Here is an 18,198-nt window from a genome sequence, read left to right as displayed (position 1 = left end):
TCATTAAGTTCCACCCATAGATCATTCGCTTGCTCTGTTTTCTATTTTTTTGTACTGTTCTCTATAAACACTTAAATAGACTGAGATACTCAAACCAGCTCATCTGGTACCAACAACTTTTCCTTTCCACATACTAATATTTGATGTGAACGTTATGAAGCTCATGATCTATAGAAAGAGAAATAGCCTTTGTTAGTCACATATACATTACAGCACAGTGAAATTCTTTCTTCGCATATCCCATCTGCGGAGACATGGAGCACAGAGTCAGCCATGATACAGCGCCCCTAGAGCAGAGAGGGTTAAGGGCCTTGCTCAAGGGCCCAAGAGTGGCCACTTGGCAATACTGGGGCTTGAACCCCCGATTTTCTGACCCAGAGCCTTAACCAGTTGAGCCACCACTCACACAGATCTGTATCTGTAAGAGTGTATGCATTGTACTGCTGCTGTATGATTGACTGCATGAATCAGCAGGTGTTCCTAATATAGTGGACAGTGTGTATTGTGGCTAAATTAAGTTTTAGGCTGAGAAACCCCATTTCTGATTGAAACTGTTGTGACGATCACACACAAAATGGTGCATTTCATCGAAAACTGCACGTGTGACGTCTTAGAAACGTGACGTCATTTGAGCTGCATGTGAAAAAGAATTATTCATGTTTGAGTGTCAAAAACGTGCTGCTGCTGAGTCTTTCAGCTCTCTCTCTCTCTCTCATCTATTATCCTCTTTGTCCTTTGTCTCTCATGTCCTATTTCTTTCTTTGATACTTTTTCTCATCCTCTCCTCTCTATCCTTCTCCTTCTCGTTGTTTCTCTGTCATAGATTTCTTTTTCTCTTCTCTCCAGCTTCCTGCCGTCTCTGGACTCTACTTTCCATACAGAGACAGTTTACTCTCCCAGAGTGTTTCTCCTTGTCTCCAGCTCCGTTTCTTTTTCTCTGTCATCCTCTTTTTCCTGTTCCTGTTTGATGGGGGGATTCACCTAGTCGGGTGTGAACACAGAAACTCGTCCAGGCCTGGGTTTCTAAACTCGGAGCCTCTGTAGGTGATTTCTTTCCCAGCATGCCTCTGTGTGTGTCAGGGATCACACTGAGATACTGCTGGTACTGACAGAACTTTGAAGCGCAGAGAGCGAGAGAGCAACAGTGAGAGATAGATAGAGAGAGAGAGAGAGAGAGAGAGAGAGAGATAGTAATGAAGGACTATGAGAGAGAGGGTAGAGGGTAGAAGGACGAGGAAGAGGAGAAGATGTGAGAAATGAGCAAAGGAAAAAGAAACTGATGGGGAGAAAGAGAGATGGAGAAAAAATGAAATGAAAAATGAGGGCGATATGAAAAAAAAAGGAGGCGGAGAAGTGAGAGCCGCAGGAAAAGAGGAGAAAGCTGAAAGACAGGACAAATGAGCCATGACTGGGACTATGACCTGATTGATACTGTACGTAATTTAATAAAATTAGCTGATGTTTAAGGACCAGAGACTTCAGGGTAAATCACCAGTCTATTGGTGATTTACCCTGAAGTCTCTGGTCCTTAAACATCAGCTAATGCTTACATGTTCAAAACTGAATCCATGAAACTTGCAACAAGATCTAACATTCCATAACATTAAAACTAACTATAAATGGATAAAATTGTATGATTAGTCATTCTTTAACCCTTTTTTACCTCTACACTGGCATTCGGAAATTGGTTTATTGGACATTTTCAATCAGTATAAACAAATGGAATATTTTATCACTGTGAGTCTGATATAAAATGAGTCTGTTGGCTTTCAGTGTGAGACGTGTGTGTTGGATAACCTTACACAGAATTTTAGTGGTTGAAGATAAACACCTTTGGATTTTAGATTGGGGCATCTCAGAGAGCTGAAATGGGTTCGATATCAACATTTACTCTGAAGATTTACGTAAATAAAATAACCGTTTTGGATTGTTCTGAACTTTTCTATGAGTATGTTGCCCCTAGTAGGCTGAGGAACAACAGAAATACGTGTAAAACACTGGCTGATAAAAATGGAACCTTCTGCTGTAGATCATCTTCATCAAGGTTTGATGTTCTATCCATTTCTGAGATACTTTTCTGCTCACCATGGTTGTACAGAGTGATTATTTGAGTTACTATATATCCTTCCTGGAAGCACAGACCAATCTGGCATTTTTCCTCTGACAAATCTCAACAAGACTTTTCCGCTCACAGACTCTACAACTACAAATGGATGGAAAGTATGACGAGTCAATCAATAAATAACAAATTACAATCATTGTCAAGAGCAAAACAATACTTCTGTTATATAATACTCGCTTTCCTATAACAGATGAACGTCTCAGTAGAAAATCAGAGATAGTGTTACACGTGTGACACTGAAGTATTATTGCATCATCAAATAGAACATCCAATCAAATTCCAGTATGCATTATGCGCCAGTTTTTCAGGCTAAAGGGGCGGGGCATACAGGGGATTCAGGGGATTTGCGATTTATAAACCTGTGTGTTTTTGAAGTGTGAAAAAAAATGGATAAATTAAAGTTTTGTTTTTTTTGTGAAACTGTAAGATTAGGACTTTTATTATTCTTTAAATAAAAAAAACATTTATTTTAAAACAGGCAACCAGGTGACTTCAGTAAATCTGTAGAATTCTCACATGATAAGATAAGATAAGATAAGATAAGATAAGATAAGATAAGATAAGATAAGATGACAAGATAAAACAAGACAAATTAAGATAAAATAAGATACGATAAAATAAAATAAGACAATATGAGATAAGACAAGACAAGACAAGACAAGATAAGATAAGATAAGATAAGATAAGATAAGATAAGATAAAACAAAACAAGATAAGACAAGATAAGACAAAGTAAGATAAGACAAGAGAAGATAAAACAAGACAAGATCAAACAAGAGAAAATAAGAGAAGACAGGATAAGATGAGATGAGATAAGATAAGATAGAACTTTATTAATCTCCAAGGAAATTCTTTTGCCTGAGACTGCTTCAGAGTACACAAGAGAAATAAATCTAAATGAAATATGCTATTTATTCAAAGGGGTGCTTGAGAATTAAGATCATATTGCACATGATATGCTATTAATGTACATATTGTAAATATTGTAAATGAAGTGCACATAATATTACAGTGCTACAATTCCGAGTGATTATTCCGGTGTCACTGACTTTGAAGTGAGCTTATTATTTATAATGTGCTAGTTTTTGTTTAATGTATTCTGCTCGTTCTGACGAAACATTCATATCAGTGGAGCTCTGTAACTAAAATACTGGTGCCTGTTTCATTTTGGAGCGTAGAGAATGAAAACAGATCCTCAGTTTAGCTCCTTAAATAGAGACCATTGAGAATATGTTTATATCTGCAAATTCCTCATTTAACACTCTTTTTGTCTCATCTTATAAAATCCCCTCCATCTCTCTCTCTCTCTCTCTCTCTCTCATTACCAGTTCTCTTTCCTGCCTATGCCCACCCTTCTCTCTAATCTTTCTCTATTTCTCTCCTTTCTTCTCCTTTTTAGCTCCCTTTCTCCCTCTTTCTTTTCTTTCTTTTTTTTTTAACTTTCTCTCTCTCTTCATCATTATCATTTCTTTCCTCCCTACTCTATTATGCGCCCCCCCTTTAATCTCTCTCTCTCTCTCTCTCTCTCTCTCTCTCTCTCTCTCATTACCAGTTCTCTTTCCTGCCTATGCCCACCCTTCTCTCTAATCTTTCTCTATTTCTCTCCTTTCTTCTCCTTTTTAGCTCTCTCTCCCTCTCCCCTCTTTCTTTTCTGTCTTTTTTTTTAACTCTCTCTCTCTCTTCATCATTATCATTTCTTTCCTCCCTACTCTATTATGCGCCCCCCCCCTTAATCTCTCTCTCTCACTTCTCTCTCTTTCTCTCTCCTCCTCTCTCTCAACCCCTTCCTTTCAATCTGTCAAATATAATCATTTTTTTTCCTCTGGCTCAGTCTCAGTCGCTTCCCATGCCATTTAATCTCCCTCAATCTCTTTCAGTCCATTTCCTCTCATACTTTCACTCTCTTTTTTCTCCGCCTCATCCATTTTTTTTTTTTCATATTTCAGTCTCTTTCTTTCTATTTCTCTTTAGACTCAGCAATCATACTTGCGGCAACGTGATGTGGCTTGAATTTACAGCAGCAAAGAGGCGGGGCGGAGCCGCTGAGGATGATGTCGTGAAGCGGGCGGGGCTAGGCGATAGGTTTCTGTAACTTAATGCGATTGAATAATGAAGAGTGATGGACAATGAGACTCAGGATGCTTCATTTTCCCAACTGTTGAACTGTGAAATGATCTTCTACCGGACATCATATCAATATGAAGGTTAAAATTATTATGCAATTTTATCCAACAAGTTATGCTGACCTTACTTGCTTACACACACACACTCAACAACTCACAGTGGCAAAGGGACCAGAGATTCGTTTTTAAGTGACAGTTTATGACTTCCCTCATCATGAGCGTCAACAAGCTTCAGCGACTACATACACATGAATGTAATATGGAGTTGGCTCCGCCCTTTGCAGCTATAACAGCTTCAACTCTTCTGGGAAGGCTTTCCACAAGGTTTATGAGTGTGTTTATGGGAATTTTTGACCATTCCTCTACAAGTGCATTTGTGAGGTCAGGCACTGATGTTGGACGAGAAGGGCTGGCTCGCAGTCTCCGCTCTAATTCATCCCAAAGGTGTTCTATCAGGTTGAGGTCAGGACTCCACACCAAACTCACTCATCCATGTCTTTATGGACCTTGCTTTGTGCACTGGTGTGCAGTCATGTTGGAACAGGAAGCGGTCATCCCCAAACTGTTCCCACAAAGCTGGGAGCATGAAATTGTCCAAAATGTCTTGGTATGAAGCTGAAGCATTAAGAGTTCCTTTCACTGGAACTAAGGGGCCGAGCCCAACACCTGAATTCAGTGATTTGGAGGGATAGTGTAGATATGGGCATGTCCAGTGATGCAACAAAGCTGAGAAAAGTTGTTCTGTGGCAAAGCACACACTACTTCTTCTTCATCTCGTATTATATGATGCTGAAATACAATGCTGAATTTTATACACATTTTAGCAGCAAAAAATGTTTGTCTGGTAGAATGCTAGTTGCTTCACCCAGTGATAATCACTTATGACCAATGCAATCAGTAGCAGAGTAGAAACGCCAACTGGCCAATTCACAGTACAGAGACTGGAATGTTTTGCAATTTTCAGAACTACATATAATAAAACAATGGAAAGTTCTTAGCTTTGCAATATTTTTGATTATTGATGTCTGACTGTGTAGAAACTAAGAGAGCAAAAATTCTGCTTTTCTGCTTATAACTAGCAATAGACCTACTGATAAACAATGTAAAACGATTTCATCAGCGTGAAGTAAAAAACATCTCCTCCATGTGAATGCAGAGTCAATCTTTTCTCCTGGCCTCTCCTTTGTCTGCCTTTTTCAGACAAACGATTCATTTCTTTTTTCCGTTTTGCCCTTCTTTCTGTGTCCATTGCACCTTTTCGGTCAATTTGTGCATTTCTGTTGCAAGGAAAAAATCCCAGCATCCCTTCGGTCAGACAGAATGGCTTGAAGATAACCACGCTTTGAGTGGATCCACATGAGCGTGTCTGCGTGTGAGCCTCCTAAAGTTTCGGATTGTACGTTTTCTCTTCTCTTGGTCGATTTGATTGAGTTCTGTGGTGCTGTAATCATCGCTGTTCGGTCCACTCAAGAGTGCCCTGTATTTTTCACAAGCTTCTCGCTTTTTGGCTCGACAGAATGTTGGAATAGAGAACAAAAGAGTCGCTGGGAAAACATCTTAATGACGGCCTGTGCTGATGCCGCTGCGGCCCAAAATAGGAGTCCAACTGTTCGGTGGATTGAAAAAAAAATAAGCAATAGCACAGGAGCCATTGTGTGCCCTGAGACACACAGAGGAAGCCAGATGCTGCTGAAATAAGCAGGAGGTTATTAGAGTGTACATGGAAGACCTTTAAGTGAACATCCCACTGGGGCTTCTACTAATGACACTCACTTCATAACATCAAATAAACATAAAGCAGCTCCAGGCCTTTTCGTACCAACATGTGTGTGGATGCATTAGACACGTGTCAGAATTAGGCATGTGCATGCTGGTCATTTTGACAGCTTGGTTTGACTAGAAACGTGTGTTTATTATAATTCCACATATGCCACATGATGCCACCATAACCTCGAGCTGTCATTTCAAATATTAGGTTTGTTCCTAATACTTATCTTTAGAGTCCTTGCTGAGAGCAAGGTCCCACCTCTACTTCCACTGTAACCAGTCAGACCACAGTTTCTACCCAGTGCAACAGTTTCTGCAGAAAACCAGTTAGATCACTGTTTTTGCCCAAAATGTCACCGAACAGATAGTTTCTGTGAAAATGCAACCGTAACCAAAAAAAACACTTTCTGCCCAAAATGTCACCAGTCTCATCTGGTATCCAAAATTGTGCTGTACCCAATCAAATCAGAGTATCTGTCTAAGTGTCACCAATCAGATCTCCGTTCAAAATGCTACTTTAACCAACCTCAACAGTTTCTGCCCCAATAACACAGCATCCAATCAGGTCACAGTTTCTGACTATTAACACCACTGTAATTAAACACTGCCCTTAATACCATTGCAACCAATTAGATCACAGTATCTGCCTGTAATACCAACACAACCAATCAAATCCCAGTTTATGCCCTTTAAACCAATGCAACCAGTCAGATCACAATTTCTGGCTCTAATTTGTTGCTGTGGTTTTAGGGGATGTAACTGTGATCTGATTGGTTGCGATTTCTACCTCTAAATCCACTGCAACCAATAATACCACCTTAATACCATTGCAACAAATCAGATCACAGTTTCTGTCCTTGATACTATTGCAACCAATCAGATCACAGTTTCTGTCCTTGATACTATTACAACCAATCAGATCACAGTTTTTGCCATTAATACCACTGCAACCAATCAGATCACAGTTTCTGCCCCTAAAACCACTGCAACCAATCACATCAAAATTTCTGCCCTTAATACCATTGCAACCAATCAGATTGAAATGTCTGCCCTTAATACCACTCCAACCAATCAGATCACAGTTTCAGCCCCTAAGACCACTGCAACCAATCAGATCAGTTTCAGCCGCAAAACCACTGCAACAAATCAGATTAAAATCCTGCACTTAATACCACTGCAACAAATCAGATCACAATATCTGCCTGTAATACCACCACAACCAGTCAAATCCCAGTTGATTCCCTTTAAACCATTGCAACTAGTCAGATCACAATTTCTGGCTCTAAGTGGTTGCTGTGGTTTTAGGGGATGTAACTGTGATCTGATTGGTTGCAATTTCTACAGTACCTCTAAAACCACTGCAACCAATCAGATCACAGTTTCTGTCCTTGATACTATTGCAACCAATCATATCAAAATTTCTGCCCTTAATACCATTGCAACCAATCAGATTGACATGTCTGCCCTTAATACCACTCCAACCAATCAGATCACAGTTTCAGCCCCAAAACCACTGCAACAGATCAGATTAAATTTCTGCGCTTAATACCACTGCAACCAATCAGATCATAGTTTCAGCCCCTAAAGCCACTGCAACCAATCAGGTCACAGTTTTTGCACCTAAAACCACTACAACCAATCAGATCACAGTTTCAGTCTCCAAAACCACTATAACCAATCAGATCACAGTTTCAGTCTCCAAAACCACTATAACCAATCAGATCCCAATTTTGCCCTTAATACCACACTGTAAACAATTAGATCAGAGTTTCTGCCGAAAACAAAATGTTTAAATGAACTTGATGAGGCTGTGGGATAAAAGCAATACAATTTAATCCACATATTTATTGGATAGTCAGGCTTCATCATTCACTTTGTGTATTCCAATTGTACCTATCCCTACAGCCTTATCTGTATGCACACATGTTATGATGAAAGGAAGCTCTGTACGTGTGTGTGTGTGTGTGTTTACCTTAGCGAGCCTGCCGTTGCTGAAATGCCAGTGCTGAAAGTGTAACTCACTGATTACTTGCGTCAATACGCCTCATTTGTAGCGGCGCTGCTAAAGCAGATGGGTTTATAATCTATAATTCACGCTGATCTTATTGCCTAAACTCCCTATAGCGATTCACCAACACCGTGAGGAAAAGAACGCTAACACAACCGCTAGAGTAAATGCGCCTCACCATAAAAAAAGATGCAGGTACATGTCCATTTCCCTGCTGTATAATCAAACCCACTCTGTGTTCCACTCCAGATCATTCAGCCGCACTCCAAACGCTCGGAGTGTTTCACAAGCCGTGTTTCACACCATATGCATTGTTGTTTGTTCTTGCTTTCTGGTGGACATCGTCTCCCGTTGTCCGGAGTCGGTCTCAGCATTCACGTCGCTGCTCTTAACAGAATTGTGTGAATTTGTAGCAGAATAGAAATCTCTCAGCACAAGCGGCGTGATGCAGTGGAGCTGTGATCTTTATCACTTAAGTACTCCAAATATCTGTATCCTTATCTGTATTTGGATTTAAACCTGAAGTGGGAGTGATTTACGTCAAAAAGAGATTTTTTTGTTTGTGTGTCTGCATGAAAATGACAACAGCAAAAAATCCCACTCTAGCAATTATCCCATTCATGCTACATATATCTCTTCTCAACCAGATGCCTTGTGAACCTTTCTAGCAGGACCAGTATGCCTCCTCCTTTTCAATATATATCTACAGATATTCCTCCTGTTTGTTATTTTATCTATTTTGATATATATATATACTTTATTTCATTTTTTTCTGTATAGCATTGTTTGTAAATTAAATGTACAGTGTACTTTTATATCTGTACTTTTGAAGGTCACCAACTTTCCTTATGTGTGTTAAAACTACTTGGCCAATAAACCTGATTCTGATACATCCCTAATCAGTACAGGGAAAAAGTGCACATAGCAACACTCCTGAGGAAAAAGAGGTTCTTCAGAGGTTCTTCAGAAAGGTAATAGCCAATGAATTCCTACAAAGATTGCTCTTGTTGAACAGAATCTTTTACTGGATCCTCAGAGGGATAAGTGAAGAACTGTTCAGGCAGACCTGCTCAAACTTCTCCTCCCCATGAGGCTCACTTTTCCAGTTTTCTGAGAATTCGCTTACTGGTGGTGAAAGTGATGCACTATATAACGTCAAGTAAAAATATCTCTGCCTTGAAACTGTTGGGTCAATCTTCTCCCTTGGCCTCACTACTTTTTCTCTCTCTCTCTCTCTCTCTGTCTCTCTCTCTCTCTCTCACACACACACACACACACACAATTCAAGTCTTGTTTTCATTTTGCCTCTTTCTCCGTATCCACTCCGTCGTCCCAGCATTTCTTTCACGATTAAAAACCCCAATACAGATACCCATCTATTCTTTCCTTCATATCCAATAACCAGAGGTTCTGCCATGTGACCTTCCTTTTGAAATCACTCCACTGTAATCAAATACGGATCTGGTATTCACAGCTCTGTGGATCACATTATCTGTGTACCTTTGTATGGAACCCCGCGCCACCTCTGGTTTTTAACAGCACACCGCTGAGAGCTGGGCATGCTTGTAAGTTGAGATCTTGCTGCTTCGGTGTGTCCTTGCTCCTGGATGTCTGTACGGTCGATAAAGCATCTAAACAGACGTCTCCTATCTCAATGGCTCATTATCTTCGCTCCTTCCATAAATGTCTACAGACCTTCCTTTTAGGATCAAACAGGGCATACAGATCGGGGATTGCGTTGCGTTGTGTTATTCTTTACACACTTTTGCTGGCGACTAGCCCATTTTTTAGCCCATGTATATAAACCAGCATTCAGAATTTCATATCCTCAGATTACATGGACTGAAACTCGTTTATTGTGATGAAATTGTAATGATGTCTTCTAACTGTGCATACGAATTGTCCTGGTAAATTCTCGATTCTGATTGTCATTAGGAGATGTTTCATTTTCTACATCAGCCTTTCTAACAGCTCTGGTTTTATTAACCAGTTACATCATCATCCGTATCAGATTATTAAACATTTTCTTTGAGCAAATATTTATTTGGAAACCTTTTCATGCAGGACCGGCTTTGCGGTTGTGCCATTACACTTTTAAGAGACAGAGATATGTATTAAATTAAGTTATTAAATGTAATTAAATGTATTAATGTATTAAATGTATTAAATTAAGTTTATCCATCCTTCCATTTTCTGTACCACTCATCCCTCACAGAGATGCAGGGAACCTGGACTCTTTCCCAGTGGACTCTGGGTTCAAGGCAGGGGATGGGGTGCCAATTAGCCTACAGTGCATGTCTTTGGACTGAGAACGTAAACCCCTGAAGCGCAGGGTGAACTTGAATCAAACCCACAGCCCTGGAATTGCGAGGCAAATCTGCTACCTACTAATCCACCTTGCTCATATCATATCATTCTTTAATAACTAAATTGTTGGAGCTGGAGAGCTGCTAAGGTATAAGAGGAATAATACACTTCAGCGTGAGCTGAGTAAAACCCGAGAGTGTTGTTGAAGTAACTCTCTGTCAACATTGAAGGTCATACGGACCATCCAGATATCTTTGATCACTTCCTGTTGCTTACATCAGCTGAGTTAGCTTTGTTATAAGCTTGCTAATATCATTGTCTTCTATAAATATTACTCGAGAGTCCAACAGCAGATATGTGGCAGTTCATGGAAAAAAAAACATTCCAACAGTTATCTTCTCATTGCCCAAGCCCTGGACATTGCACTATAATACACTGCGAAAATAAAACCACGTGAAACACTACAGCATCAAAACGGTACACTGTTCCTTTCTGACCTCAGTTACGGAGAGGCAGTTGGAAGGCCACACACTTTTTTTCACAGCCTCTAAATAACTCATAAGCTCTCTAAATGTCCAAATCACTTACGAAGAATTCCTGACTCACTGCAGTACTGTTAGTGGAAGTTCTTTCAGCTGTCTGTTTGCATTCATGAGTCTAATATAGAACACATTACACAGCGTGAGATACTTTTTAAACAGGGTCATGAGCCTACCTCAGCAGAAATAGCTAAATAACATTACAGATAAAGCAGTGTCTCGGTGAGCATAGACTCCTGACTAGGCGAGTTCCAATATTCTGTTTTTATATCTTGATATCATGAACAACCGTCCTCATGATCCATCCCTCCTCTACACCACTTATCCTACTGGGAACCTGGAGCTTATCCCATTAGACTCAGGGATGACAGTGACAGTATGCCAGTCTATCATGACGCACAACTGGACACACACTCATTCACACACTCTGGACAGTTCAGAGATGCCAATCAGCCTGCATGTCTTTGGATTGGGGTAGGAACCCGGGGAACCGAGAGGAAACCCCTAAGGCATAGAGAGATCATGCACACTCTACACATGATGGAGGCAGGAATCACTGGAGGTGTGAGGCATGTGCTAAGCACCAGGCATTTTATCCAAAATAGGAAATTGGCCAGTTTGGGATTCATTACTTTTTTTTAGCTCACTGCAAATTTGTTTAATCACAATTGCTTTCTAGGGTTTGGATAGATCTGGATATTAGAACACAACCAGTCTACTGTTCACGTATTAATGTAGATTAACTACCATCAAGTCACTAGATGCATAAGCTGCCTATTACATTATTTACATTATATTTATTTCACTCCTACCACTGAAGACTACGGTGGCTGAGAAGTGCAAAAGACACAATAACAAATACGGAAATAAAATAACAAATCCAAAAACAAAATTACCAAGAACAATTCAGACGAAGCGGGAAAGGTAGGTATAGTTTGCAAATGGAATTCTTACCGCTGATTGGACGAGACATCTGTCACTCAAGATATACAAGAATTAGAAAAATTGTGTATCTAACTTTATTTCTTCTGACTTCTGCGTTCACTTTAAACCATTTTTTTTTGATAGTGCAACTTTAAATCTTTTAAAGAAATTAACAAACATATATATTTATATTTGTAAGAAAATGGAATTAATTCGACGCTACTTTAACGGCCGTTTATATGCCGTGATTTTGGATATACTGGTAGCGTATCATGACATAAAGATTAGTTTGCAATGTCTAAAAACACACCTAAAGAACGCAGGTATGTTCCGAAGACCAAACTACTCCAGATTAAATGATGTAAGGAGCGTTATAAGAGCAAAGCTGCGTTCATACTGCAAATCTACTGCCGCAGCCGGCTGTACTTCCTGTATAGGAATGAGTGACGGATGTCTCGTCCAATTAGCAGTAAGAATTCCATTCGCAAACTACACCTACCTTTTCCGGTTTGTCTAAATTGTCATTGTGTTTTTGGATTTGTTATTTTGTTTTGCACTTCAAAATAACTAGAAGACACATATATAATTACTTTTTATGATAACTGTACTCATGTTCAATGTACTTGAATGGAAGATGGCTTTGGTTGAATGCATGTTATGGTGATGTCACACACAGAGTCCTGGCACAAATCTGGAGGAAATCAGGTGTAATGTGCCTGATTTTGTGTTAATTTCTTGTGAACGAAAAATCGTGAAATCCTGGAGGGACTGATTAACCCAAGCGCAACTTCTCAAAATCTATAAACTGCAGATAACATGTCATGGAGACAAACAAAAGACTTAAATAGCTTAAATAAAGAGTTTTGTAAACATATTACAGGCAATTAACTGGTCTACTGTTTTGGCAAAACTTTTATGAAACTCAATGATTCAGTGAGATTATCTATATCTGTCATGGACTCCTCCTTCATAGCACGGTTCCCATGACACCAAGCGTCATGTGCTCGTGTTTACATTTGCTTCTGTTTTGGTCAACTCCTTGTCTTGTCATTGCTGTACTGCCTGATTGTGTGCACCTGTTCTGGATTAGTTCTGGATTAGCTTGTCCACTTATATCCTGCCGTGCCTGTGAAATCTTGCAATGCATGACCAGGTGGTGCTTGTCGCCATGGGAACCGAGATGCAACAGGAGAACTGTGTGACAATAATGTGTGATTCTTCTTTCATCCAAAATAAGGGACTTTTGTAAGTAAACAGCAGTGCAAACTCTGCACAAAGCTAGTGGCTTTCTAAATCAGACACCATTCACGATAAGAATATGAGAAATATCCTGGTATATAGCATAGATCTTAATAGCAAATTAACCAAAACGTTGATGTTTACCTTCATTGAGGCTCATGTGGATGGTCCAGTAGCTCTGCAGGCACTGCAGCTCCTTCTTCATGCCCCTCTTGCAATGGCAGTGGTGCAGCGGGCTGTCCTGCAGGACCTCCAGCGCCACCTGGCACTCCTTGTTCTCCAGCATAGCGCTGCGGTCTCGGCCTACCAGGCACTGTCGCATGATACGGAAACGTGAGCTGCACTGTGCGTTCTGGTTACACATCTCGCTCGCCCTTAAACAGTCCATGGGGGCCGTCCATTCGCCGTTCTCCAAAGCAGCCACCTCATCTGCTCGGAGAGGGACGAGACATCTGATCATACACCACTTTCAAGAGAGTGTTCTTATTAGCTCAAACCAGTTTTTTATGCATTATGTATAACACTATACCCTGTGTACTTGACTGAGGTTGGAATGCAGGAACAGCTTGAATCAAACACTAAATGGAAAAGAAAGCTCACTATGAAATCTCCAGATTCTCCTTTTTTTACACTGGGATCTGGGACGCTCACTCTTTTTTGCTCATCTATACCAGTCGTCCTTTGCTCCACCTCCTCCTTTACATAAATATGCTGTATCCTCCAAGTGCATAAAGTGTCTGGTGTTCTAGACAATTCATTTATCATTTATTTTACATCTGTCTATTCATTTTCTGGACTCCAAAACATGGGTAGCTGGGAGCCTGGAGTCTATCCTAGGGGATTCAGGGACTCCCTTTATAGGGTGCCAACCCATCACATCTGGACACATGCACACACACTCTATGGGAAGTGGTAGCTCAGTGGTAAAGACTGGGGGACTACTAATCAAAAGGTCATTCAAATCCCACCACTGCCAAGATGCCACTGCTGTTGAGTTTTAACCTTAAATTGCCCAGTTGTATAAATGAGATACATCTAAGTCACCCTGGATAAGGGCATCTGCCAAATTCTGTTAATGTAATACAATTTAGAGATGGTGATCAGCCTTAGAGAGGAAACCCTAGAGAACAGGGACTACTTGCAAACTGTGTACCCCCAATCCTTGGGGATGCCAGGCAATGTTCTAACCACTAAGCCACCATGTCACCCCAAGATATATATCATTTTTCTTGAAGAATTAGAAAAAAGCATTACAGTAACAATTGAATACTGAATGAAACTGAATGTTTTTTTTTTAGCTCTGTTCAAGCAAATTAACTCAACTTAATGGGAATCTCAGCATGCCTTTCTCTTTCTAAGTCTCAATTCCTCTAAACCTTTTTCCCATGTTCTCAGGGTGAGTTAACTCACCTCACTCATTAGCAGTCTGGAGACTGGATTTCTGTGAAGCTACTTTTTGGAAATGGCTGTTGTTAAAAGCACTGTATAAACTAATTGAAAAATGAAATATAGCTAGTTTCACATTTTGGTAATGACTGCAATTTATGCAGAAGTAGATCTGGAGTGTGTCCTGGGATTGGGTTTGTAATTTGCTCATGTTTTCGGCACTGTGGACATTTCCGTACCTGGATAAATCCCTGTGCTGAAACAACAGAGTTTACTGTGGGTGTTTATTCAACACTGTTTTATTCAACACTGTAGATGTTTATTCAGTGTGGAATGCTGAAGAGCTAATTGAACACTAGGGACTTTGCTGTATATGGGAAAGAACTGAATGGTGGAATTAACCAGATTCCATTTACATTTACCCCATTTGGCTGAAACGTTTATTCAGAACAACTTACAACTGAGACAAGGTACATCTGAGCTGTTGAAGGTTAAATGTCTTGCTTAAGTAGTCGCTTGGCAGTGCTGGGATTTGGACTCCTGACTTTAATCATTCAGTTACTGTCTAAACATTTGAAATTTTGCTCATTTGCCTGATACATTTATCCAAAGTGACTTAAAAACGATCAGGTGATGGGCCTTGCTCGATGGCCTAACAACCTTTCGATCTATAACCCAATACCCTAACCACTAAGCCACCACTGGCAGGTTGCACAGCGACTACTAAAGTGCACTCAACTCATCAATAACACAATAACTACACAGTTAAATAAAATAAATAAATCCAAGCAAAAACTCAATTAAGAATAAAGCTAAATATCAACTAATATCAGACCTTAACAATTAGCATTCTGTAAAGCAACACTAACTAGACTGTTCTTATTAGCCTGCTAACCAGACACTGTTGTTTGCTCATTTTATTTTTATTCCTGAGAAGTTTTAATCAGAATACTTACTAGTTTTAAGTAGATGCTGTGAAAAGTCATATTTACAGAACAGAATGAAGCAAGATAGTTGCCAATAAATAGTGATCAGTGATTTGCTAAAGGTAAATTAAAAACAGCTAGTCATTATATAGACCAGGAACTGGTGGTTGCTAAACGCTTTACGTTTTTTTCAAAAACTGAAATCGAAAGATTTATTTATTATTTTATTTTAAGAAATATTTTCTTGTTTTTATAAACGTTTATTTAAAGCTTTGTAGCAGTTATTTTCCATCGAATGTGCATGCCTTTTCGCTGCTAATCCATGTTTGGTTAACTACGTTAGCTACTGACTGCATGCTAGCTACAATGCCTTCGTTTTCTTGAACGGCTTTGGTCACCAAATTTCCGCTGAGAGCGGATTTCCTCTGAGAGCATTGCCTAGCTAAATACTTGATAGCACACAAGCGTTAACATGACGTGTAATGTCGACAAATGCCTTGAATTTTTGTGGCAATTTTTTAAACAAAATTTAAGAACATTTTTTAACAGCAAACAGAACTACATTACGTGTAGGGTACATCATTGTCAACTAGCTGATATTATCTGTTTATATGACTAATATTTGTTCTTAGCGAAATACTGGATATTTCTCTAAATTTAAATTAGTATAATATTGGCAGACCTACTGAACATTTAAAATGCTAAATATAACCGTTTTAATCAAAGCTATCAATTAGCACAACAGCTAACGATCTTAACTAGCAATCGCTCGTGAGATATTCTTTGGGATGATCATAACAAGCAACATTTTAAGTTGTTCAATGAAACGTTTTTTTCTGTGTTTTCTTCTCAGGTCATCATTAAAAAGTCAAACCTAAAACCTATGACAAAACAAACAAACAAACAAACAAACAAACATAGCCAATGGCTAATTCGAATGATTACTGGTTGTTGTTGAATGTTAATGTAAAATTTTTTTTTGCACTGTGACTAGCCCCCGCCCCCCCCCCTTCCGAATAAGGAGGACATGATGTTGTTCAGGCTAATTAGCATTATGACTAATATTAGCTCTGGTAGTCGTGCTAATTTGTCTTTAATGGCAAATGTTGCTACTGTAGGTTGCTAGTAGTAAGTTCCAAACACCGTTATGAGGCAAACTACATGGCGTCAAGTTCCATCTTCTGGACTGATATTTGACAAAATATTTCAAACACCACTGGAGTTAATAAATAAACAAACAAACAAATAAATAAAGCGAACAAAGCAGCAAGCAAACAATGACTGATAAATTAGATAAATAATAAATATCCAGACGGATGTAGGATGCTATGCGTAAAAGTAGAGCATGCAACAACCTAAGGAATAAAAGTAAACAAAAATTGGATTAAACTCAGAATAATATTCGAAAATAATATTTAATTAAAGTATATATTATTATCGCATATTATTTTGAGTTTAATAGCATTTAATTAAATGCCGCGTCTATATATATATACATATATATAGTGAAACATATTTACATATTTACACTTATTTACATATTACATATTTAAACATATTTACACTATTTATCACTAACATAAGTTATATCATTTATTTGTCATTTTCTTTGACTTACCCGCTAAAAACAGGAGAGCCAGAATATTTAATAAAATCATGATAAATCCGAATAAACGTGCGGTGATCCCGTTATTTGTTGTTTGTTTGTTGTTTCTTCTTCTTTTTTTAAAAGAAATAAGACATTTCCATCCCCTAACTGAATTATTTCACATCCAAAATCCTGTAGCTCCACTTGACATCCAGTGGGAAAAGAAGAAAAAGAAGAAAAAAAAGAAGAGAGGATTAGTTATGAATATTTATTTCTTAGTAGATCACGGAGTCCAGCACGGCATCCTTGCTTAAAGATCCGATGGTGTTTTCCCGTCCATACGACCACAAACCTGAGATTTTTTCTTTCCCCCCGGTTTAAACTTTTCTTTGTGCCATTTTTTATTCCCAGAACGTCACGTCACAACTTCTGAGACTAATTCAGACTAATTCCTCATCACTGCGCATCTGGAGTCTCTGAGCAGCCGCAGTAATAACAACAAGAATAAAAAGAGAAAAAGCTTAGTGGGTGAATAAGTTAGGCGAATGCATGCACTAAATGATGAAATATAATGCTGTATTTTTTTCCCAGGCAGGATGCTATCGAGTGTAATTTCTCTTCTGCTGTGTCCTCTCTCTCTCTCTCTCTCTCTCTCTCTCGCCTCTGCGTGGCTCCTCTCTCGGTTTTGCTCTTTTTGCGCTTGAACCGAAGTGGCGCGTGTCTGAGTCTCTCTCGGTTTTTTTTTTTTTTTTTGCACTATGGTAAGCCAAAGATTCCACAAACGACTTAAAAACTCATAGAGTAAGCACTCAAGTGTAGTGATAGGTGGTGTGCGGAATCTGGAGTGCTGAGCATGAAGTAGGAATACACCTTGCATGTGAGTTTAATCCATCACCCATGCGAGTACACTAGAAAAATGAGAAAATCCGATTTTACATCAGCGGTATCTTATCCACAAAGAGCCGGTGTGGGTGCAGGTTTCCGTTCCAATCAAGCAGAAGCTACACCTGATTCCACCTGACTTGGCTTACAGTAGACTCAGGTGTGGCTTCTGCACCCACACCGGCTCTTTCTGGATAAAACTGGACGCCCCTGATTTACATATACAGGTGAGACACCTCTCTAAATCATTGAATTCAGGTGTTGATTTTCAGGGGTTGGGCTTCCAGTGTAAGGAACTCTTAATGCTTCAGCATAAGACATTTTGGACAATTTCATGCAATGAACGGTCCATAAAGACATGGATGAGGGAGTTTGGTGTGGAGGAAC

General features: G+C 39.3%; 1 protein-coding gene across 2 annotated transcripts in view; it reads right to left on the bottom strand.

Annotated features, from left to right (window-relative positions):
- Nucleotides 1-17,613, bottom strand: part of gfra2b (GDNF family receptor alpha 2b) — a 116,121-nt gene extending 98,508 nt beyond the window's left edge. For both annotated transcript variants that reach the window (XM_058412632.1, XM_058412633.1), the window contains exons 1-2: nucleotides 16,960-17,613; nucleotides 13,174-13,458 (exon numbers count right to left, since the gene is read on the bottom strand). In XM_058412632.1, the coding sequence (XP_058268615.1) occupies nucleotides 13,174-13,458; nucleotides 16,960-16,999 (325 nt within the window). In that variant the 5' untranslated portion in view covers nucleotides 17,000-17,613. The remainder of the gene's footprint in view (nucleotides 1-13,173; nucleotides 13,459-16,959) is intronic.
- Nucleotides 17,614-18,198: the final 585 nt, after the last annotated feature.

Source organism: Hemibagrus wyckioides, linkage group LG16, assembly GCF_019097595.1.
Source record: "Hemibagrus wyckioides isolate EC202008001 linkage group LG16, SWU_Hwy_1.0, whole genome shotgun sequence".
Lineage (NCBI taxonomy): Eukaryota > Metazoa > Chordata > Actinopteri > Siluriformes > Bagridae > Hemibagrus > Hemibagrus wyckioides.
Note: the sequence above shows the minus strand (reverse complement) of the source record. Positions and strands in the feature narration are given on the sequence as shown.